This window comes from Grammomys surdaster, unplaced genomic scaffold (assembly GCF_004785775.1).
Source record: "Grammomys surdaster isolate TR1022 unplaced genomic scaffold, NIH_TR_1.0 100, whole genome shotgun sequence".
Taxonomy (NCBI): Eukaryota; Metazoa; Chordata; class Mammalia; order Rodentia; family Muridae; genus Grammomys; species Grammomys surdaster.
Genome location: NW_021604579.1, coordinates 5,127,556 through 5,153,108, shown reverse-complemented (window position 1 = coordinate 5,153,108; position 25,553 = coordinate 5,127,556). Strand labels below are relative to the sequence as shown.

General features: G+C 40.3%; 1 protein-coding gene across 2 annotated transcripts in view; it reads left to right on the top strand.

The window, feature by feature from the left end:
* Positions 1-25,284, top strand: part of Ipp (intracisternal A particle-promoted polypeptide) — a 39,084-nt gene extending 13,800 nt beyond the window's left edge. Inside the window, exons 5-10 of one of the 2 annotated variants that reach the window (XM_028786321.1) lie at positions 440-607; positions 9,029-9,166; positions 12,318-12,440; positions 14,859-15,079; positions 22,875-23,137; positions 24,947-25,284. In XM_028786321.1, the coding sequence (XP_028642154.1) occupies positions 440-607; positions 9,029-9,166; positions 12,318-12,440; positions 14,859-15,079; positions 22,875-23,099 (875 nt within the window). In that variant the 3' untranslated portion in view covers positions 23,100-23,137; positions 24,947-25,284. Of the gene's footprint in view, positions 1-439; positions 608-9,028; positions 9,167-12,317; positions 12,441-14,858; positions 15,080-22,874; positions 23,295-24,946 lie in introns of those variants that run through there. The other variant, XM_028786312.1, reaches the window with a different exon arrangement.
* The last annotated feature ends 269 nt before the right edge of the window (positions 25,285-25,553 follow it).

Sequence of the window (25,553 nt, the reverse complement as noted above, 5' to 3'; positions counted from 1 at the left end):
TAGCCTTCTATTACAAATGAGATCATATGATTAAACACTAAGATTAATATCTCATTGCATATAGTCCATAATTTTCCAGGACTTGGCATAATTGAGGGGTATCTATTTTATATACTATTTATTTATTTATTTATTTATTTATTTATTTATTGGTTTTTCAAGACAGGGTTTCTCTGTGTAGTCCTGGCTGTCCCGGAACTCACTCTGAAGACCAGGCTGGCCTCAAACTCAAAAATCTGCCTGCCTCTGCCTCTGCCTCCCAAGTGCTGGGATTAAAGGCGTGTGCCACCACTGCCCGGCTTTATATACTCTTTAATAGAGGTGACAGTCTCTAAGCTATATAAATGTCTAGATATAGAGGCCTAGATTTTCTTCACTACTTCCATTTCCATATTTAGCAGTAAATGTTTGCTGTGTGTTTTTTCCTTCCTGCTTTTAGGTGGATATACACGGTTGCAGGGGGGCCGTTGGAGTGATAGCAGAGCCCTCAGCTGTGTAGAACGTTTTGATACCTTTAGCCAGTACTGGACCACTGTATCTTCACTTCATCAGGCTCGGTGTGGACTTGGAGTTGCAGTTTTAGGAGGGATGGTCTATGCTATTGGAGGTAATGATAAAAATATCTCATTTCTCTCATTAGTCTACGTGACTACATTGTTTGTATATGTGTCCTCTCGCAACTATGAAAGGTACTTTGACCATCTTCATTCTTTTTTGTTTCCTCCCCTCTCCCTTAGGTATCTTTAATAAAAAGAATTATTTATAAAATAACCATCTCTTTGAACTTAACTTATAGGCCAATACATACTTCATAATTAACATGTCTACACCAAAATCTGTATTTTCCTCCCATGATTTGCCATGTTCTTGATAGTAGCAATGATTTACCTAGTTGGTCAGAACAAAGCTTTAGACATCTTGTTTGTTCCTTCAGTACTGAGTGATTGATCCTAGAGCCTCATGTATGTGAGGCCAGCACTACCAATGAGCTGAAGACACGCTCAAAACTTCAAGCATCCTCCAGGTTGTCCTCGTTCACACCTATATCCAGTCCAACAGTATTTATATAGATGTATCTACTTCAACATTGCCGTATCTTGATGTTCCTGTTTTAATCTCTAAAGTCTGCTCTTACATTTTGAGTCTGATCATGTTATTGTCCTATTCTCAACTCTAGAGTGGCTCCTTGTTTACTGTTGAAGGAAAAATCCTGTTTGGGAGCTGAAGATGTAGATCAGTTGATATGGTGCTTGTTTAACATGCAGGAAGCCCTGGCTTCAATTCTCAGCATTGTATAAATCATAGATGGTAGTCCTTGGCTGTAATCACAACACTCAAGAGGTGGAGGCAGGAGGTCAGAAGTTCAAAGTCATTCTCAGCAGCACAAATAGTTTGAGGCCAGCCAGGGTTACATAAGACCCATCTCAAAAAAGAGGGAGAGGCCAGAGAGATGTCTCAGCAGTTAAGAGAACTGGTTGTCCTTCTAGGAGACCCATGTTCTGTCCCAACATCCATGTGGTGGCTAACAACCTCCTGTAATTCTAGTCCTAGAGGATCTGACACCCTATTCTGGCCTCTGCAGACACTGTATGTATGTTGTACAAGATGTTCATGGAAACAAAATACACATACACATAAAATAAAAATAAAATGTAAAAAAAAAAATTACAAAAAGAAAAATTCAGGGCCAGGTCTAGTGGTGAATGCCTTTTATCCTAGGACTCGGGAGGCAGAGATAGGCAGGTCTCTATGAGTTCAAGGGCAGCCTGGTCTATAGAGTGAGTTCCAGGACAGCCAGGGCTACACAGTTAAACCCTGTCTCAAAAAACAGAAACAAAAGCAACAACAACAAAACCAAACCAAAACCAAGAAGAAAAATCCATTTTCATTAGATGTTCATGTTCTATATGTAATGTTTTTCTTTTTCAAGAAAATATCAAAAAAGAGAGAAAATATCACTATTATTTACCCTTCACTGTATTGAACTTTACCATCTTTTCCTCCTTTTTTCTTAGAAAAGCTAACCTTATTCTAGTTTAATTGCTTTAATTTTCCCAGCTTTAAAAGAAAGACAGCATAAAAACCAATTTAAACACTTAGTGGTGGCTACAATTTTGTCAAAGAATGTAAATTTGTTCCTATAGTCAGACTTATGCAGCTGGGAGGTGGTGGCGCACGCCTTTAATCCCAGCACTTGGGAGGCAGAGGCAGGAGGATTTCTGAGTTCGAGGCCAGCCTGGTCTACAGAGTGAGTTCCAGGACAGCCAGGGCTACACAGAGAAACCCTGTCTCAAAAACCACAAAAAAAAAAAAAGAGAATCTTTTTATGCATTCTTTATTATTTATTTATATGTACATATGCATAAGTGGGCCATGGTGTTGGATCCAGGATCAAGGAGTGGGTGAGGGAGATAAAGTCATGAGCCCTGGAAAACAGACTCCAAAGATCAGCATCCAGGTGCAGATCTACTGCATTGCACAACAGCAAGCATTTTTTTTTTCCAGCAGTGGACCAATGAGGAATGGAAGATGCTCTGGAGTAGCCAACCACCCCACTGGTAGTATGGGGAAGTGTCAGGCTGCCAGCACCCATGAGGACTTATGTAAAGACAGGGAAGCACTCTATTCTAGACCCATTCTAAGGTTCCACAAGTTTGCTAGGATTCTCTGTTTTATGTCAAGGGGTATGCCAACAGATTTGGGCAGTTATGGAAGCTTCCCTCACTGTCCTCTGGGCCCTACTCAGGCACAAGACACACTATGGCACACATGTGGATGTCAGAGAAAACTTGTAGGAGTTGATTCTTTTCTTTTACCATCTGGTTTCTTGGGATAGAATTCAGATTATCAGTTTTGGTGCCTTTATCTGATGATTTATCTTATAAGTCTTGAGAATTCTTTCATGTCTCTCTCCTGTAGGATTTTAAGGACTTTTTTCTACCTTTCTTTTTTTTTTTTTTTTTTTTGTTTTTGTTTTTGTTTTTCGAGACACAGTTTCTCTGTGTAGCCCTGGCTGTCCTGGAACTCACTCTGTAGACCAGGCTAGCCTCGAACTCAGAAATCCACCTGTCTCTGCCTCCCAAGTGCTGGGATTTCTACCTTTCAATTAGAAGAAATAAACATGCTCATTAAAAACTGAATCTCAGATGAGTTTGAGGCGAACCTAGTCTTACCTAGTGAGTTCTCAAGGATAGGTAGGTTGCATAGAGACCCTGTTTCAAGGAAACAACAAAAGCAAACAAACAAACAAATAGGATGGGCATGGTGGCACATATCTTAATTCTAGCACTGAGAAGGCAGGAACAGAGTCTCTGTAGGCCAGCCTGCTCTACAGAGGGAAATCAGGATAGCCAGACTAACTAGGAAGACTCTGTTATAGTGGGACTTTGTCAGACCCACCAGCAGTATAAATACTGACATAGAGGATTTTTAATATTTTAAAGCTTAGGCCTATTAGCTAGGACACTCTCCAAGCCAGCTATCTAGTAGAACCTGATTGATCTTGACACTGTGTCCAAACACGTGGCTAATTCTACCTCTCTGACTTTTCCACTCTAGTCTTTCCCTTCACTTCCGTGTCCACTGGAGAACCTTCTGCGTCTCATGTCTTCTCCCAGCATCCCTCTCTCTCGTGGAAGTTCCATCTCCTCTTTCTACCCAGCTACTGGCCATTAGCTCTTTATTACAGACAATCAGATAAAATTCTAGATTGCCACTAGGCTAATGAGGAAGAACAAATATTTACAAAATATGGGGCCTGTGATGGGCCATAGAAGTAACAATAGCAAGATCCTACCAGCATTGAGCTCTCTGCCAGAATTAACAATTGAAAATACAAAGACACACCTTCCAACGTACCTCAACACCCTATTTCAAAACAAAACAAATAATAAACTGGATTCTAGGACCTAAAAAGGAGAGTATGTGTTCAGTGTAAACTACATTGTTTATATAAACAGTTTAGTAACAGCAAGTCACTCATTACTTTGGAACAATTTTTTTGTTTTGTTTTGTTTTGTTTTTCGAGACAGAGTTTCTCTGTGTAGCCCTGGCTGTCCTGGAACTCACTCTGTAGACCAAGCTGGCCTCGAACTCAGAAATCCGCCTGCCTCTGCCTCCCAAGTGCTGGGACTAAAGGCGTGCACCACCACTACCCAAATTGTTTTGTTTTTTCGAGACAGGGTTTCTCTGTGTAGCCCTGGCTGTCACTCTGTAGACCAGGCTGTCCTCGAACTCAGAAATCCACCTGCCTTTGCCTCCCAAGTTCTAGGATTAAAGGTGTGCGCCACCACTGCCCGGTAGAACAATTTTTTGTTATCATTACTTTTATTTTTTTTTATAGTCCAGTCATTGCCCCCTCCCAATCTGCCCTCCTACAGTTCCTTGTCCCATTCCTCCTCCTCTTGTCTCCAAGAGGATGTGTCCCCCACCCCTACCAGGCCTCCCCACTCCCTGGGGCCTCAGGTCTCTCAAGGGTTAGGTATGTCTTCTCCCATTGAGGCCAGATCAGGCAGTCTTAGGCTGTATGTGTCGGAGGCCTGGACCGGGTCATGTATGCTGCCTGGTTTATGGCTTGGTGTCTGAGAGATCTCAGGAGTATGGGTTAGTTGAGGCTTCTGATCTCCCTATGGGATCACCCTCCTCCTCAGCTTCTTCCAGCCTTTCCCTAATTCAATCACAGGGGTCCCCAACTTCAGTCCAATGGTCGGGTATAAGTATCTGCATCTGTCTCAGTCGGCTGTTTGTTGGGCCTCTCAGAGGACAGCCATGCTAGGCTCCTGTCTGTACATACACCATAGCATCAGTAATAGTGTCAAGCCTTGGAGCCTCCCCTTGAGATGGATCACAAGTTGGGCCAGTCACTGGATCTCCTTTCCTTCAGTATCTTCTCCATTTTTGACCCTGTAGTTCTATTAGACAAGAACAATTGTGGGTCACAATTTTTGACTGTGGGATGGCAACTGTGTCCCTCCACTTAATGCCCTGTCTTTCTACTAGAGGTGGACTCTACACATTCCCTAGCCGCACTGTTGGGCATTTCATCTAAGGTCTCTCCCTTTGAGTCCTGAGAGTCTCTCACCTCCCGAGCCTTTGGTACTTTCTAGAGGGTCCTCCCATCTCCCATCCCTCAAGGCTGCATATTTCCATTCATTCTGCTGGCCCTCAGGGCTTCTCTCTTGTCCCCACCCCCCATACCAGTTACCATCACTAGCATAAAAGATTCTTTTCTCCATTGTTCTGTATAACTTTAACATATGTTTCTTTAGTTTTTTATCTGTCCCTATCTTTTTTAAATAATTAATTTTTATTTTACATGAATAGGTGTGAGGGTGTCAGATCCTCTGGAACTGAAGTTACAGACAACTGTGAACTGCCATGACGGTGCAGGGAATTTTACCTAGGTCCTTTGGAAGAGCAGACAGTGTTATTAAGTACTGAGCCACCTCTCCAGTCCCAATCTGTCTCTGTCTTAATTACTTTGGACCTATTAAAAAAAAAAAAATCTTAGTTTAAGGCGAGCAAAATGACTCAGCAGCTAAGAATGATTGCCACCAGGCCTGAGGACCCAGTTCCCTGTGTTGGCTAATGTTTAGTCAACTTGATACAAGATAAAGTCATTGAGGAAGAAAGGCTCTTAATTGAGAAAATGCCTCCATTGTATTGGCTTTCAGACAAGCTTGTGGGACATTTTTTTTATTTGATGGTTGATGAGAACCCATCCCACTATGGGTAGTGTCACCTCAGGGCAGCTATGATCCTAGGTGTTATAAGAAAGTAGGCTGAGCAAGCCATGAGTAGCAAGCCAGTAAGCAACATTCCTCTATAACCTCTGCATCAGCTCCTGCCTTGAGTTCCTGTCCTGACTTCCCTCAGGGATGGGCTGCAAACTGTAAGATCAATCAAACTCTTTCTTCCTTAAGTTGCTTATGGTCATGATGGCCATGGTGTTTTATCATAGCAAGAGAAATCCTAATTGAGACACTGGGTGACCCACATTGTTGAAAGAGAGAACCAATTCCTGCAAGTTACCCTCTGATCTTTATGTATATATGCCTTCTTGCCCCTGCCCCCTCAAAAAAAATTTAATATCTGACAGGACTATTTTTCTCTTATTATTTTCTGTTAGAGTCTAGCTATTCTTCATTGTACTTTGTCTTAGCCAGTGTTCTATTGCTGTGAAGAGACATCATGATCACAGCAACTCTTATAAAGGAAAGCCATTTACATTTCCAGAGGGCTAGCTTACATTTCCAGAGGTTTAGCCCATTATCAGCATGGAAACAAACAGGCAGACATGGTGTCAGAGGAGCTGAGAGTTCTAAGTCTGTATCCTCAGGCAACAGGAAGTGAGAGACCCTGGGCCTGCCTTGAGTGTTTGAAACCCCAAAGCCCATAGCATCAGTAATAGTAATGGTGGCACACGCCTTTAATCCCAGCATGTGGCGTCCACCCTCGACCAGCAAGGAAGACGCAACACGCGGGCTCTTCTCCAAGCAGTTCATTCAGGACCTTTTAACAATCTTCTAACTGACAACCCCGGGAAAAGCGGCTACCAGGCTTAAGTACTCTAGGACTAGCCAACCACCATAGCAACAGCAGATAGGTCCACACACATGGAGACAAGCCAGATCAACCCCACAGCCATATAAGGAGTTGTTTACTCCTAAGAGTCCTCGCCAGCAGGTGGCGGAAGGTGGAGACCAGTGCCATCTTAAAGGCGCAGCACTATGCGGCTCTCCACACCAGCACTTGGGAGGCAGAGGCTGGCTGATTTCTGAGTTTGAGGCCAGCCTGGTCTACAGAGTGAGTTCCAGGACAGCCTGGGCTACACAGAGAAACCCTGTCTCAAAAAACCAAAAAAAAAAAGAAAAGAAACCCCAAAGCCCAGCCTCAGTGACACACTTCCTCTAAGGCAACACCTCCTAATCCCTGTTAAATAGTGCCACTCCTTAATGACTAATCATTTAAATACATAAGCCTGTGGGAGCCATTCCTGTTCAAACCACCATATTTATATGTCAATTTTCCACAATATTCCACATATTTTTATTTAAATTGATACATATCATAGTGAATCATAAAATATAAACTATAATACATTCAGGTCATGTTTCCAAAACAGCAACAAACTTTAATTTTTTGGATTGCTTGTTATATGTTTCAAAAATTGGATTGGGGGCTAGGGTTCCATACTTATCCTTATATTGGCTTTTTCAATTTGATTTTTTTAGGTTGGCACAGTCATGTGTGTCATTATGGCATTTGTCTCCTCCATCTCTTTCTTGCTGATCTCTTTCATCCCCAAGTAGTCCTCCTTTTTGCTTTTATTTCACGTGTATCCCATTTCCCTTCATGCTTTTTTTTTTTCTTCTCCCTGATTAAGGTCTTCTCCCTCTCAGGAGTTACATTGACAGTTTTTTTTTTTTAAGTTTTGAATGACTGTTTTTATTATGCCAATTCTATATCACAGCCTTCTTCAACAGGAAATATTTATTTATTTATTTATTTATTTATTTATTTATTTTGGTTTTTCGAGACAGGGTTTCTCTGTATAGCCCAGGCTGTCCTGGAACTCACTCTGTAGACCAGGCTGGCCTCGAACTCAAAAATCCGCCTGCCTCTGCCTCCCAAGTGCTGGGATTAAAGGCGTGCGCCACCACTGCCCGGCGGAAATATTTATTAATAAGTCACAGATATAGCATTTTATAAACAGACCATTCAGATATCAAATACAACTAATAGGAAAGACATTGACAGTTTTTAAAGAGATTTTTTTTTTATTGTATATATATCCTTGTGTGTATGTATGTGCACCGCATGTATACAATGCATGAGGAGGTAAGAAAAGGGTGCATCTATTAGAACTAGTTTTGGATGGTTGTGAGCCATCATGTTGGTGCTGGAAAAGCAAACCCTGGTCCTCTGCAAACAGCAAGTGTTCTTACCTGCCAAGCCATCTCTCCAGACTCTACGCTGATTCTTAAAGTTCATGAACATTGTACACCTTCATTTTTCTATATGTTCCTCAATTTAGAATTTTAACCTTTTTTGAAGAATTTTATTTTGGGACAAAGTCTCAATATGTAGACCAGGCTGTTCTTGAACTCACAGAGATCCTCTTACCTCTGTTTCCTGAGTGCCAAGAATAAAGTAGTGCACCAGCAGGCACCAGTATCTCAGTGAATAAATTCTGTCGCCAGGCAGTGGTGTAGACATTTCAGTGCTTAAACCATTGATGAAAAGAACTTTCCCTAGGCTTTTAATCATAGTGTATTTTAAAATTCTATTTTAAGAATATAATTTCTTGCCGGGCAGTGGTGGTGCACACCTTTAATCCCAGCACTTGGGAAGCAGAGGCAGGCGGATTTCTGAGTTCGAGGTCAGCCTGGTCTACAAAATGAGTTCCAGGACAGCCAGGGCTACAAACCCTGTCTCGAAAAACCACAAAAAAAAAAAATATATATATATAATTTCTTGTGCTGGAGAGATGGTTCAGTGGTTAAGAGCACTGACAGCTCTTCTAGGGGTTCTGAGTTCAATTCCCAGCAACCACATGGTGGCTCACAACCACCTGTAATGAGATCTGATGTCCTCTTCTGGTGTGTCTGAAGACAGTGACAGTGTACTCATACACATAAAATACATAAATCTTTAATATATATATTTTTCTCAAATTTTCTGTTTGTTGCTACATATGGATTTTAATTACATTAAAATTCAAGTTGTACCAGGCCATGAACCAGAATTATTACTGGAAATGAAATGGGAGTGTAAAAAATGCAAATTGTTTAGGTGGTAGAATTAGAGTAGTTAAAAAGTCATGGCCCTTTGTTCTGCAAATGGTCTCTTAATAAGTGACAGTGCTTTGAGTTAAAAATACGACTTTCTAGGCAAAGGCTTTTAATAGATATTTTTAAATTAGACATAATGGTTGATTCCTGAAAACAGAGAATGCCAATGTTGCTGAGTATTATGTTATGATTCTATTATGTTAGCATCACTAAACCTGATGTCTTTTTTAAATCAGGAGAAAAGGATTCGATGATCTTTGACTGTACTGAGTGTTATGATCCAGTTACTAAACAATGGACAACTGTTGCTTCAATGAATCACCCACGCTGTGGATTAGGAGTCTGTGTGTGCTACGGGGCAATCTATGCTTTGGGTAATTATGCTGTTTGATTGAAGAACAACTGAGACTAAATTCCTGGGGTCTGACAGTTTTATAGATGTTCTTTACTGACATAAGAAATTTATACGTAGATCTTGGGCTGGAAGAAGCAAGGTAGATTCTGGGATTTCAAGGCCAGCCTGATTTACATAGTAAGTTCCAGACCTGAAAGGGGCTGCTTAGTGAGACCTTGTTTTTTTTTAAAAAAAAAAAAAAAAAAAAAAAAAGTGAAGTTTATTTTTGTGTGTGTGTTGTTGTTGGTTTTTTGTTTTGTTTTTGAGATAGGGTCTTGATTTGTAGCCCAGGCTACCCTAGAAACATTGAACTTTCCATTCTTTTGCCTCTCCTTCTTGAGTGTTCTAACAGTAGATATTGGCTGTGATATATGGATGAAGGAAAAAATTTTAAATTCAAAAACCGGAGAAATGGACCAGCACTCTGGAAGAGTACTGCAAATAACCCTAAAACAGTAAGTTCTAGGCCAGCCTGGGCTACAGTATAAAACCCTTGCTCAAAATATAAAACACCTGCTGCGTTGTGGTGGCACACACCTTTCATCCCAACATTCAAGAGGGAGAGGCAGGTGGATCTCTGTGAATTTGAGGACAGTCAGGGCTACATACAGAGAAATTGTGTCTCAAGATAAGAAAGAAAGAAAGAAAGAAAGAGAGAGAGAGAGAGAGAGAGAGAGAGAAAGAAAAGAAAAGAAAAGAAAAGAAAAGAAAAGAAAAGAAAAGAAAAGAAAAGAAAAGAAACCTTCAAAACTAGCACCTAAGACTGAGGGATCGCTGCAGAAGAGGGAATGGAAAGCATTCGGTCAGTCTGTTATAAGCCTGCAGTTTAGAGGATGTCAGAAGATGGACCATGAAGGCTTCCTTCCAAACCTGACTGCCTAAACATGAGCTGAACAAGGCAACAGCAATCAACAGTGACATGGATGGAGGAAAGCCCACGTGGCTTCAACTCTGCACAAAGAATTATAGACAACTAAACAATGCCAAGAGTGGAAAACAGTCTTCTCCAGGGAAGAGCACACCAATAGGTTATGTACTACCAAAAGGTCAGCCCTGTAAACATACATACAAGTAGCATATACATTGGACATATAGTTGGACTTATGTATTTAGAAATATATAAGATATACATATATGTATGTAACAATAATTAATGAAAAAAGAGGCCTTGAATTTTAGAGAAAGGAGTATGTAAGAGAGCTTGAAAGGAGGAAAACCAAAAGAAACAAGTGATGTAATTATAATCTCAAAAAAAAAAAAGAAAGAATAAAAAACCCCAGCAAACCAACTTAAAAACAAACAACACAAAAATAACTGGATAGGAGGCAGAGACAAGCAGATCTGAGTTCAAGGCCAGCCTGGTCTACATAGTGACCTTCAGGGAATCCAGTACTACACAGTGATACCATGTCCAAAGAAAGAAACAAACATACCTGGAGAATATTTAGAAAATGATACTTGAGGATAAAAAAACCTTTTGAAGTCCCCAAATTCATCCTAAATAAGTAGTATACTGTAGTTTGGCTTAAAATTGGCCTCGGTAAATATTAACAATTTTGAAGCTATTAAAGTCATGTTAAAAACTGGTTTAGGGGGAGCGGGGCATAGGAAGTAAAAGCAGGAAGATCTCTGAGTTCAAGATCATTCAGGTCTACATAATGAGTTCTGGGACAGCAAGGGCTACATAATAAAACTTTTGTCTTAAAAAAAAAAGGAATGAGTAAAAAAGAAAGATAGTTTTGTGGTCAGGTGTATTAGTGCTTTTTGTTGTTGGTTTTTTTGGGGGGATTTTTGAGACAGGGTTTCTCTGTGTAGCCCTGACTGTCCCGGAACTCACTCTGTAGACCAGGCTGGCCTCGAACTCAGAAATCCACCTGCCTCTGCCTCCCAAGTGCTGGGATTAAAGGCGTGCGCCACCACCGCCTGGCTTGTTGTTGTTTTTTAAGACAAGGTTTCTCTGTGTATCCCCGGCTGTCCTGGAACTCACTCTGTAGATCAGGCTAGCCTCAAACTCAGAGATCTGCCTGCCTCTGCCTCCTGAGTACTGGGATTAAAGGTATGTGTTGATGAATTTATTTTATTACTTTATTGGGTTCTTATACCTCTACCTCCTTTCCAACCTTCCAACACTAGGCAGGAGAAGATCAGAGTGAAAAAAGAACATTGACCTCTATAGGCTATTTCCTGCTGATTAGGGGCTTGGGGTCCTTGGTGGGTGTCCAATCTGTGTCATCAGAATATCCAGCATTGCAGCAAACCAGCAATAGCAAAAGCAGCAGCAGAGACCAGCAGGGACCAGGTGGGGAGGGAGGGTGGCAGCCGGAGGAACCTGCAGGGAGTATCAGCAGTGATGGGAGCAGGGGAGACCAGCAGGGTAAGCAGCAGCCACCACAGGCCCTCTTAGAGCTCTCCCCTTATATCCTTTCCAGAATCCCCAGAATTAAGCTATCTACAATTGACAAAAATCACGCCCCTGCTAGTAAACAAGGCAAATCATAGTCATCTGCTATGAAGCAGCCTTTTATCCCACACCTAGGATTAAAACAAACATATTCACATAACTGGGTTTTTAAAGAAACCAAAATTCCCATAACAGGCATGGCCCATCACCACCTGACTGTTAGTACATATCTTTAATCCCAGCTCTTAGGAGGCAGATGCAGGCAGACCTCTGAGTTCCATAATAGCCAGAGTTATATAATGAAACTATTCTAAAAATTAAAAATAAAAAAAATTGGAAAAAGTGCATTTTTCCTACAATATGCTAAATTTTCCTGTTTGTCTATAATGAACAAATCTGAACTTTACTCATAACTACATTCTGACTTTTTTTGTGGGGGGGGGGGAGGCAGGGTTTCTCTGTGTAGCCCTGGCTGTCCTGGAACTCACTCTGCAGACCAGGCTGGCCTCGAACTCAGAAATCTGCCTGCCTCTGCCTCCCAAGTGCTGGGATTAAAGGCATGTGCCACCACCGCCCAGCGACATTCTGACTTTTTATGGCAACTTAGATCACCTCTGGTCCTTGTGGACTCATCTGTAACATGAAATAATTGGACTAGGTGGTTTCTAAAGTCCTTGTCATAAGTAAGATTCCCTTGTCTCAGAAGTTATTATTTTTCATTTTGTTACAGGTGGGTGGGTTGGAGCTGAGATTGGCAACACCATTGAACGATTTGATCCTGATGAAAATAAATGGGAAGTGGTTGGCAACATGGCAGTGTCCCGCTACTACTTTGGGTGCTGTGAAATGCAAGGTATTTATAAAATATTTTTTTCTGTTCAGTTACCAGCAATACAGTAGTTATCATTTTGTTGCATATATATGTATGTGTGGTTTTGCTTAGAATTGGCCTTGATTAGTATTATAGTTTTGAAGGTACAGAAGTCATGTTTAAAATTAGTTTTGGGTAGCAGGGCATGGTGTTGCATCCTTTTTGAGACAAGGTTTTTCTGTATATCCCTAGCAAGAAGATTGTGTGTGTGTAAAAATCTGTTCATAAAAACAGTTTGAGAGGCAGACAAAAGGTAAAGGAGCTTCTATCAAATGTGACTAAGTTTGATTCCTGGAACCTACATACCCACATGGTAGGAGAGAACCATCTCCTGCAAACTTTCCACTGACCTCCACACATGCCCTGTGGGTGCACACATATATGCACATGACACACAAAGCAAATAGGTATAAGTTATGAACTATTTGAGGCCTTATTTTCAAAATATGTTTTAGGTCTGTTATTGGAGAAGTAGTGTTATTTAATGTAGAAGTTCTGGCTTTTACCTCTTCTATTAATGATGTTTTGTTTCTGTATTGCCAGAACAATTTTTCTGTAATGAAGAAAAGTAAGTTAAAAACTTCAGATGGAAGCCAAATATTGTTGTGAGAATTCTGGAATTTGGGTTTCTTTAAAAAACACAGAAATAGGGGCTGGAGAGATGGTCAATGATTAAAGCACTGACTGCTCTTCCAGAGGTCCTGAGTTCAGTTACCAGCAACCACATGGTGGCTCACAATCATCTGTAATGGGATCTGATGCCTTCTTCTGTTATGTCTGAAGATAGCTACAGTGTACAGTATACTTATAGACATTAAATAAATGAATAATTCTTCTTAAAAATTCATAAAAATATTGTAAGAATGTGTTTTCATTTTAATCCCAGGTGTGGGAATGTGGTGCAGCAGCTGACTATGATTTGCTTGGTGCTTTAGAGAGGCATGATTTTGCCAGCGCAGTTTCTTTGGTTTTATAACATTTGTAATTCTGAAGGTTATCTTTCAGAGGGTATAAAAATGCTAGAGCCCTGATAGGGGGATTGGTGGTTGTTGGCTATTTGGGGTTGGCGGGGTTTGGCTGTAGTTTGTTAGTAGTCATGCTCAAAGAAAAAAACAAGAAGAAAGAAATTAGATTCAGGAATCTCTCTTTCTCTCCTATCTTGTGATAGGAGGTGAAACCAGGGAGGGAGGATGAATAAAGGGTAGGAAAAAGAAAAACCCACAAAGTAGCAAAGACTGGTTATAGGGTATGATGGTGCACACCTTTAATTCCAGCACTTGGTAGGCAGAGACAGATGGATCTCTGTGAGTTGAAAGCTAGCTCGGTCTACAAAGAGAGACCCTGTCTCCAAAAAAAAAAAAATAAAATAAAAAATCAAAAATAAAGAAACTTCAGATAGGTACTAAATAAATGGTTTGGTAGGTAAATTTGCCTGCTGCCAGGCCTGCCAACCTGATGGTGGACATTAATAACTGACCCGTGAAAATTGTCATCTGAACTCAACACCCTTTACATGGCATATGGAACCAATTTATTATTCTTTGTTGAAACTGTAGTCACTAGTAAGTGTTCATATTGGTTTTATACCATCCTATTTATAGCTCTACCAACACACACAAATAAAATGTTTTTTTAAAGAATAGGAAAAAAAATCCAGATAGAGTAGCTGTTTGTAGTGGGAGATATTTAAATCTCCAACCCAAATATGACCAGTCAATGAAAACACAACTCAGTAATTATGAATATATTCTGTAAGCCTAGATTGGGCAGATACTCCTACACTACTCCATTCCCCAGCTATGAGACCCTTATAACTTGAGGGTTTTCCAGACCCCGCGTCTGTCCTTCTACCTCCTGCTTCCCAGTCGTCCTCTCCTTTGTCGTCTTCCTCCTCCATTGTCTTCCTCCAGTCCTCCCCTCTGCTCTCTTCCACCAACTTTTATATCTCCTCCCCTCCTCTGCCCAATCACTGGCTCCAGCCGTTATTTTACAAATTAAGATGGGCAGAAGGTTCACTAGAATTCACCTGTGTAGTGACTCACACCTCCTCTGCTGCCCTTCACAGGAAAGGGGAGTTAGTATCAAAATACAAGGTGAGGGCTATCCACAACAGCTGTTTAGTAAAATAAGTGTTTGATGTGTCTTCCATTGTTGTCATTGTCTCTCATGTCAATGCATAAATTATTTTTCATAAGTAGGGAGAAAGTACAAACACAATTTGTTTAATTTTTTAAGACAAAGTCTCACTCTGTAGCTCTGGCTATTGTACTGGAGCTCACTATGTACACCAGGCTGGTCCGACTGCTTCTGCCTCCTGCGTGTTGAGATCAGACACTTGTGCTACCATGGTTAGCCTGTACCTGTTCAATAGAAACTGAGCACAAATCTTCCATTTTTCAGGTTTAGTTTATGCAGTTGGAGGAATCAGCAATGAGGGACTTGAGCTCCGTTCCTTTGAGGTTTATGATCCACTTTCCCAGCGCTGGTCTCCACTTCCTCCTATGGGAACCAGAAGAGCCTACCTTGGGGTGGCAGCACTCAATGACTGCATCTATGCTATCGGAGGGTGGAATGAGACACAAGATGCCCTTCACACTGTAGAAAAGTACTCCTTTGAAGAGGTAGGTTGAACAATTTCAAATGTTTGGTGTCTTATTTTCTTTCAATACCTGTTATATCTGTAGTGGTGTGTTGTTTTCTTTCACTCATTATTTTGATTGTCAGTTTTCTCTTTCTCTTTTTAAAGAACAGACTTTATGTATCACTTTTTAAAACTTCTGTTAATTGCTGTCTATTTTCTATTATTTCTATTTTTATTTTGTCTTGCTTTTGTATTTTAAATGTTTGCCCTTTTCTAGTCTGTTAAATTAGAAACTGAGATGGCAGATTATAAATCTTCATCTTCTTATCATTTATAACTATAAATGCTCTTTTAAGTTTTGGTGTAGGGTGGAGAGATTGCTCAGTGGCTAAAAGCACTGGCTGTTCTTGCAGGGGTGACCCAGATTCAATTTCTAGTACCTACATGCAGCTCAGACCCGTCTGGAACTCTAGTTCCAGGGCATCCAACATTCTCTTTTTGCTTCCTTGGGCAGCACACACACACATGGTATAAAACATACAAGAAGGCACGACACTAATACACATATAGTAATTTAAAATTTTTCAAAATTTTAGTGGTTTGTGTGTGCAAATGCTCTTTTTTTTTGTTTTTGGTTTTTCGAGACAGGGTTTCTCTGTGTAGCCCTGGCTGTCCTGGAACTCACTCTGTAGACCAGGCTGGCCTCGAACTCAGAAATCCTTCTGCCTCTGCCTCCCAAGTGCTGGGATTAAAGGCGTGCACCACCACCACCCGGCATGCTTTAATTTTTAAAACTTTATTATTTTTTATATGTATGTATACATGTCGAGGCTATGTGACTTTATGTGTACCACATGAATGCAGATACCTGTGGAGACCAGAAGGCAATGGATCCCCTAGAACTTCAATTATAGGCAGTTGTGGTGTGTCAATTGTGGCTGCTAGGAATCAAAACTGGGTCATTTGTAAGAGCAGTAAGAATTCTTAATCACTGAGCTATCTCTCCAGGTCCTGTTGTATTTTAATTAATATTTACCTTAAAATATTTTTGAAATTTCTGGTAATTTTTATTTGACCCAGTGGGTTGTTATAAGAATCGCATTGCTTTGGGAGTATTAATTAAATAGTAAAATTCACACTTAGCCACTGTGAGTCGCTGGGTCCAGTCCACAGCAATAACATGAAAAAAAAATATCTAACATAATTTACTAATAAATGTAGATTTTCCAGGTATCTTTTAACTACTAGTTTCTATTTCTTTTTAATTTTTATTTAGGTTTACTTATTTATTTATTTTGTCTGTGTGTGTGTGTGGTGTGTGTGGGGGGTGGGGGTGTGTGTGTGGGAGTGTGTGTGTGTGGGGGTGTCTGTGTGTGGGTGTGTGTGGGGGGTGTGTGTGGGTATGTGTGTGGGGGGGTGTCTGTGTGTGTGTAGGGTGTGTGTGGGTGTGTGTGGTGTGGGGGGTGTGTGGGGGGGTATGGGGTGTGTGTGGGGGGGAGTGTGTATGTGTGTGTGTGTGGGTGTGTGTGGGTGTATGTGTTGGGGGGTGATCTCTACATTATATATGTGGAAACCAGAGGACAATTTGCAGGAGTTGGTTTTCTGTTTCTATCATATGGGTCTCCTAGGGATTGGATTTTAGTTGTCAGTCTTGATGGCATGTACCAATACCTGGAGTTCCATTTATATTTTTAATTAAAAATTTTATTATTATGATTATTATTATTTGTACACCAGCCCCCTTTGTTTATTTTAAGACAAGGTCTTGGATGGGTGATGGTATCACATGTCTTTAATCCAACCACTTGTAAGACAGAGGCAGGTGGAGATCTTTTGATTTGAGGCCAACCTGCTCTATTGAGTGAGTTCCAAGATCGTCAGTACTGTACAGGGAAACCCTGTTTGGAAAACAAAAACAATCAAAGACAAGGTGTTATTACAAGACCTAGGCTACCTTTGAGTGAGCTCTTGTAGTGTAGGCTTACCTTTAGCTGGTGATCCTCCTGCCTCAGCCATCTAAGTTGATTTCTAATTAAATTCTATTTTGATCAAAGGACACATTTTGTATTGTTCCTCTCTCTCTCTCTCTCTCTCTCTCTCTCTCTCTCTCTCTCTCTCTTTCTCTCTTTTGTTTGTTTGTTTGTTTTTTTTGAGACAGGGTTTCTCTGTGTAGCTCTGGCTGTCCTGGAACTCACTCTGTAGACCAGGCTGGCCTCGAACTCAGAAATCTGCCTGCCTCTGCCTCCCAAGTGCTGGGATTAAAGGCGTGCGCCACCACCGCCCGGCTGTCTGTCTCTTTCTTAACCTCTATCATGTTTTGGTTCATAGTGTTTAATAGTTCTGTATTACACATTGATAGAAATGAAAGAAACAATACAAAGTGATCCCATGGTCTCTTTATTCTTGTCAGGGAACATTTGTGAGAAAGGTAAAACTCTCTCTACTGCAGACATAACTCTAAGGCATCCTAATTTGTCTTAATTAAATTTTTTCAGCTATGCCAGTTCTGTGATGTTCTTTGTAATTATAGAATTTTTTAGCCTTCAAATGTAATCTACTATTTCAGTTCCAGAACCTTATATCTGGGGATGGGTATGGTAGCCCATACCTTTTATTCCAGAACTCTGGAGACAGAAGTAGTGGATCTCTGTGAGTTCAAGGCTAGCCTGGTCTACAGAGCAAGTTCCAGGACAGCCAGGGCTACACAGAGAAACCCTGTCTAAAATGAATGAATGAATTAATTAATTAAATTAAAAATAAAAGTAAAGGTTTGTTTTTATTTATATGTTTCTGTCTGTGTGCCTTCTATGTGTGTTCAGATACCTGCAGAGGTCAGATGAGGGTATAAGCCTCTGGAAGTTGTAGGTATAGGTGCTTATGAGCCTCCGTATATGGGATGGGATTTAAACTCAGGTCCTCTGGAAGCAGCAAGTCCTCTTAACTAATGATCCATATCTCCAGGTTCTCTTCTTTTCCTTACATATTTTATTTATTTATTTATTTATTTATTTATTTAATGTGCATTGCTGTTTGTCTGTATGTGTGTTTGTATGAGTGCCAGATCCTCTGGAACTAGAATTATAGCCATGAGCTGCCATGTGGGTGCTGGGAATTGAGCTTGGGTCCTCTGGGAAAGCAATAAGTGCTCTTAACTGCTAAGCTACTTCTCCAGCTTATTTCTATACTTTAATTTTTATTATTATTATTATTATCACTATTTTTTTTGAGAGAGAGCCTCACAATGTATCACTGGCTAGCTAGGAACTCACTATTTAGACCAGGCTTGTCTTCAACTCAGCAGGATCTGCTTGCTTCTGTCTCACAAATGCTAGGTTTAAAGGCATGTACCACCATGTGTGGCATCCTTCATTTAAAAAAACAAAAGAAAAATCTTTTGGGGCTGGAGAAATAGGTCATCAGTTAAGATCATTTACTGCTCTTTTGTTTCCAGCACGCATATCAGGTAGCTCATAACTCTGTATAACTCCCAGTTCCAACACTTTCTGGTGTCCCTTAGTCCTTGCATATATGTAGTGCATATGAACTCATGCATGTGAAAACACATACACACCAGCAAAATTAAACAAGTCTTTGGGAGTTTTTTGTTGTTGTTGTTCTTGTTTTGTTGGGTTTTGTTGTTCTTGTTTGTTTGGTTGTTGTTTTGGTTTTTAGGGTTTGGTTTTTTTGAGACAGAGTTTCTCTATAGAGCCCTGGCTGTCCTGGAACTCAATCTGTATAGACCAGGCTGGCCTCAAACTCATAGAGCGCTGTCAGCCTCTGTATCCTGAGCACTGGGATTAAAGGGTATTCCCAACCATACCCAACCTTAAAAAATAACTTTTCACTATGGAAAAATCATTCCTTGCTCTCAAGCTATATAAAATGTAATACTCCTTGCGAGTACATTCTGGAGATTATGGACTCTACTGGACAATCCTTGGAATAAAGTTTCCATCCATGTTCAAATAAATCTGGAGAATATTGTGAAGTATAGTATTTTCTTGGAAAATAATAAAGATTTTGTTAGCACAAAACTTTAAAAAAACTTTTAAAGGAGCAGAGCAGGGGTTGGTCCACACCTTTTATCCCAGTACTAGGAAGGCCAGCCTGAAGTTCAGAGCAAGTTCCAGTACAGCCAAGACTACTTGTGGCTCTGTGAGTAAAGGCACTTGTAGAGCAGGCCTGGTAACCTCTGTTTCATCCCCAGAGTCCACAAACAGTGAACTGAAGTTGTCCTTTGACCTTCACACACACATGCTGTATCATATATGTCTACAGACACATAAACTAAGAAATAGATTTTTAAAAAGTATTCAACTATTATTTTTATATATGTGTAAATGTTCTAGTTAGGGTTACTATTGCCATGATGAAACACCTTGACCAAAAGCAACTTGGGGAGGAGATGGTCCATTGTAGTCTATCACTGAAGGAAGTCAGGACAGGAACTCAAACAGACTTGGAACCTGGAGGCAGGAGCTGATGCAGAGAACATTACCAGGCGCTGTTTACTAGTTTGCTCATTGTGGTTTGCTCAGCCTACTTTATCGCCCATCACTAATTTAAAAAATGCTCTATTGCTGAATCTTATGGAGGCATTTTCTCAATGGCTCAGCTGCAGACTCCAAAATTTTGCATTTCTTTCTAATGTCAAAATTAGATCTCTAATTTCTTTCAGCTCTTTTGACTGCATACTTCTCTCTCTTAGGCTGGTTCCATAACTGGTCTGCAGCTCTCTTTGGCAGATAATCCTCCAGCTTTGGAATTCTCCATTATTTTGGGATCCAGAGAAATCCAGGCTTTACCTTCACAGCTTCATGAAATGGCCTCTCTAGGCCTCCAAGCAAGAACCACCCTGACACATGCCTACTGTCAGTGGCTAAAGGCACAGAGGGATATTCCAAAATCTTTTTCTTGTATCCTTGACTCTAAAGCTAAAATCCCATGGCTGGTGCCAAGTTCTGCTGCTTTACGGGGCTGCAAGTTGCTGCTCTTGATCAGTTATGTTTGTATCAGCTTTCTGTTGTTGATGGTTTCCTTCACTGCTGAAGCTTTTCTGTAATTCCTTTTCACGAATTAGAAGCTTAGCTGTGGCTTTCGGCCTAGGCAGCCATCTTCCAGTTAACTCGCCAAAATGACCAACACAAAGGGAAAGAGGAGAGGCACTCGGTATATGTTCTCTAGGCCTTTTAGGAAACATGGAGTTGTTCCTTTGGCCACATACATGCGAATCTATAAGAAGGGTGATATTGTAGACATCAAGGGAATGGGTACTGTTCAAAAAGGAATGCTCCATAAGTGTTACCACGGCAAAACCGGAAGAGTCTACAATGTCACCCAGCATGCCGTGGGCATCATTGTAAACAAGCAAGTTAAGGGCAAGATTCTGGCCAAGAGGATCAACGTGCGGATTGAGCACATTAAACACTCGAAGAGCAGAGACAGCTTCCTGAAGCGGGTGAAGGAGAACCATCAGAAGCCAAAGGAAGCCAAAGAGAAGGGCACCTGGGTTCAGCTGAAGCGCCAGCCTGCAGCACCCAGAGAAGCACACTTTGTGAGGACTAATGGGAAAGAGCCCGAGCTGCTGGAGCCCATTCCATACGAATTCATGGCCTAGTGTATAAAAGAAATAAAGGACCCAACTGCAGAGTTTTTCCTTAGGTTCAAGTATGGTGTCTTCTCGTTGTCTTTCTTTGTTTTGAGACAGGGTTTCTCTGTGTAGACCTGGCTGTCCTGGAACTCACTCTGTAGACCAGGCTGGCCTTGAAATCAGAAATCCTCATTTTTCTGCCTCCTGTCTCCCAAGTGCTGGGATTAAAGGCGTAAACCACCAAAAAAAAAAAAAAAAAAAAAAAAAAAAAAAGAAGCTTAGCTGTGTGGGGTCTTACCCTAAGGTTACTACTCTTTGTATTCCATTTAACACCAAGCTTTTCTTTAAACTTTTTATCTCCTTAAGCACTGTACTTAGCCCCATTACAGTTCCTGATGCTCTTTTCCTCCTCAAACTGTACATTTTTCAATTTCTCCTTGCCCACTTGTTCCTTTTCATTGTAGTTGAATAAGAGTGACACTAGTAACCATGTAGCATGATACTACGTTGTCTTGGAATCTCTTCTGCCAATGCCCATAGGCTAAAACTCTTCCATTTAGCCTCTAACAAGTTTTTAGGACAAGGACGGAAAGCAGCTACATTCTTCTGTATATCTATCATAAGAATGGTTTCTGAGGCCGGGCAGTGGTGGCGCACGCCTTTAATCCCAGCACTTGGGAGGCAGAGGCAGGCGGATTTCTGAGTTCGAGGCCAGCCTGGTCTACAGAGTGAGTTCCAGGACAGCCAGGGCTATACAGAGAAACCCTGTCTCGAAAAACCAAAAAAAAAAAAAAAAAAAGAATGGTTTCTGAGTCACTAATATAGTCTTCCTTTCTGAAACTTATTGAACTCAGCCATCAAAATTTATAATGCTCTCAGTACCACTGTCTTCCATGCTCTTACTACTATAGCCATTAAGCCCAGCTTAAAGCATCCTATTGATTTTTCAGTCCAAAGTCCCAAAGTCTTCCATATTCTTTCAACAAACAGAATGGTCAGGCAGGCCTATCACAGCAAAACTCTACTTCCAAGTACCAGTTTCTGTCTTCGTCACTGTTTTATTGCTGCAAAAAGATACTATAGCAACTTTTTTGTTTTGTTTTGTTTTGTTTTGTTGTTTTTCAAGACGGTTTCTCTGTGCAGCCCTGGCTGACTTGGAACTCACTCTGTAGACCAGGCTGGCCTCGAACTCAGAAATCCACCTGCCTCTGCCTCCCAAGTGCTGGGATTAAAGGCGTGCGCCACCACTGCCCGGCTATAGCAACTCTTATAAAAGAAAATATTTAATTGGAGACTTGCTTTACTGTGTCATAGGTTTAGTCCATTATCATGGTGGAGAGCATGATTGCATGCAGGCAAGTGCTGGAGCAGTAGCTGCGTGCTACGTCCTGATCTTTGGGCAGAAAGAGGGATGGAGCCTAAGGCCAGCATGGGCTTTTGAAACCCCAAAGTCCACCTCTAGTGACACATTTCCTCCAACAAGACCACACTTCCTAATCCTTCTAATCCTTTCAAATAGTACCACTCCCTGGTGATCAGGCATTTATCAGCTTATGGGGCCATTCTTTTTCAAACCACAAGTACTGAGTCCTTTTAACTGCTGAGCCATCTCTCTAGCTACCTAAATAAAAACTTTGAAGAATCTTTTACCAATAAAAAGTCTTTTCATATATAAACTTCCCCTCCCCCTTGGTACTTGATAATCTCTTCATTTTGAATGTAGTACTTGCATTTTAGAGACTTAGGTTCTCAGAATTTTGTCTTTAATGACTCCTACATTTTTTTTTTAGCAGATTTCCTTATTTTTATTTTATTTGTATGAGTGTTTTGCCCTCATGAATGTCTTGTACCACATGTGTACAGTGTCTGCAGAGTCCAGAAGAGGGTTTGGTGTTAGGTCCTTTAGAACTATAGTTACAGATGGTTGTTAGCCATCATGCAGGTACTGGGAACTGAACCTCAGTTCTCTACAAGACCATTGAGTTCTTTTAACCACTGAGCCCTCTCTCCAGTTCCTCTATATGATTTCTAGATTATCACTTGATCATAATTTATAGTTAGATATGTCTAACTATTATTTCTCTCTAGATTGTTTTGTCATACCTACCCAAAAGTTTATTTTAAAATGTTATAGTTAATTGGTTTGTTTGAATTTAAACATGTGAAATCTAAATATATGATTTCTCAGAGATTTTATTATCATTTTATGACAGTACTAATGTTAATTCTTTTCTCGTTTTATTAGGAAAAGTGGGTTGAAGTTGCTTCAATGAAAGTGCCTAGAGCAGGCATGTGTGTTGCGGCAGTCAATGGTCTTCTGTATGTTTCTGGAGGCCGCTCTTCTAGCCATGATTTCTTGGCCCCAGGTACTTTGGACTCAGTTGAAGTTTACAACCCCCATTCAGATACATGGACCGAAATTGGTAATATGATCACTAGTCGTTGTGAAGGGGGTGTTGCAGTACTATGACAGAGAAGGCACAAAAGCACAAGGAACATTTGGAAAATGTAGGTTCTGACCATTTGCAAATCAAACATATATTTCTTATATGATTTTCTGATTCTTTTGAGTATTCCTTGTATTGAATAGATAAAGAGTGATTTATCTAAAACTTTGAATGAGAATGGTATATATCTTAAATTAATAAAGTACTCTTACAAATTAGCAGAATTTAGCAACAATACAAATGATATTTATGCCTTACAGTTATTCAGTTATCAATAGAATCCTAATTGTAAAAATTGTTTGCTAGAAACTTCTGGGAAATAGTGCATTTTGACTATTTCTCCAGTATAATTCAAGCTGAAACATAGCCTGTATATAGTATAAGGACATAAGACAGTTAAGAATTTTTTATAATTTGTGATTTGATCCAAAACATAGTTTCCATGGTGTCATGTAACCTACAGAGAAAAGCCAGTAAAACTGTCCTTCAATGGCAGGGGTTTTCAGTATCCCTGATTATTTTATTGGCAACAGAATATTAGAAAGGACAGATAGTTAAATATCTAGGTTTTTTGTTTTGTTTTCTGAGACAGAGTCTCTATGTAGCTCTGGCTGTTCTGGAACTTTCTATGTAGACCAGGCTGGCCTCAAACTCACAAAGATCTGTCTGTCCCTGCCTCCCACGTGCTGGGATTAAAGGCCTGTGCCACTATGCCCAGCAATAACTAGCAATCTAGGTAGGTTTTGCTTTTGATAGTCTAAGAGAATATTTTTCTTTGATTCTGAGAATGCAAGTAAGGAATTAATAAGTTCTTGGTGAAGATTCTTTTTAAAAAATAGTTTTATTTTTATTTATGTGTGTCTCTAATGTGCACCACGTGTATGTAGGTGCCTGCTCTGGCCAGAAGAGGATGTAATATCCCCTGGAACTGGAGTTACAAGTCTTTTGTTTTGTTTTGTTTTGTTTTTTTGTTTTGTTTTTCAAGACAGGGTTTCTCTGTGTAGCCCTGGCTGTCCTGGAACTCACTCTGTAGACCAGGCTGGCCTCGAACTCAGAAATCCGCCTGCCTCTGCCTCCCAAGCGCTGGGATTAAAGGCATGCGCTACCACCACCCGGCTGAAAGTTTTTTAATGAGAAAATCTAATGCAAAAAAAAAGTTTTGGATATTGGATCATTTTAGATTTCTGGTTTTCAGAATAGGGATATTCAGCTGATGAGTGCTACATAAATATTCTAAAATCTGGTGTATTCTGAAATCCAAACACTTCTAGTCCTAAGCATTTCAGATCTTTATCAAGGATTTAACCTGCACATGTGGAAATTTTTTATAGACAAAAATTGTAAGTTTTAACTACCTTGGATCTAAAACTGCTTCTAAAAAGCTTCTTTTCCTTGATAGTAATTTAAGGAGTTGTTTTTGCTGAATTCTGAAGGATATCATCATTGCTTTTATTTCTGCCAGCCAGTTAGAACCACTTTATTGAGGTTTTGCATACTTTAGACTTAACTGGCTAAAGCAGAAATGTGATGTCAAAAGATTCAGTATTTGAATATGTATGATTATTTCAGAAGTTCCCTGAAAAGTTAACTAAATGTTTATTATTTTTCAAGTGATAACACATTGTTTTTGAAAGAATGTACTAATTAATAAAATTCTATTTTCTTTTCTTTGAATTAACTTAGTTCATTCGAATTACTGGATTACCAAACTGTAATAGCATTATACTGGCTATTATTTTTAACCTTAGGAATGTATATTTAGTTATATAATTCCATTTTCAGAGAAATTAATTAAAGTGATCTTTCGCCAAAATGTTTGGAAATGTCAGTATGTTTCTAAACACTTTGTCCATTTTCTGTGTGCTGGCAGACACCTGAAGTCCTATCTACTGGAGGAGGCTGTGGACACGTGCTTACGGCTGCATAACACATTAGAGCTGAGGGCAGAGTTGCAGTGGGGCTGGAGAGTGCAGGGAACGACACCTACCTAGTGTGAACTAGCCCCTTAGTCTAATACCTAGCAGCTCAATAAACAAAAAAAAGAAACAATAACATTTTTTTTCTTTTAAAGACCATGGGCAATGTACTTGAGAAGCCAGTTTTTAGCCAGGTGTGGTGTCTCACACCTTTAATCTTAATACTTGACCAGAGGAAGGAAAATCACCATAAACTTGAGGCTAGCCTGCTCTATATAGCAAGATCTGGGCCAGAAGCAGCTGCGTTACAGTCCTGTCTCAAAAAAACTTAATAAAACTTTTTTTAAAAAAGAGTTTCATGAGGGATGGTGGTGTACACCTTTAATTCCAGTACTTGGGAGGCAGAGGTTGGTGGGTTTGTATGAGTTGAAGGCCAACCTGGTCTACAGAGTGAGCTCCAGGAGAGACAGAGAAACCCTATTTTGAAATAACCAAGGGGCCGGGCAGTGGTGGTGCACGCCTTTAATCTCAGCACTTGGGAGGCAGAGGCAGGCGGATCTC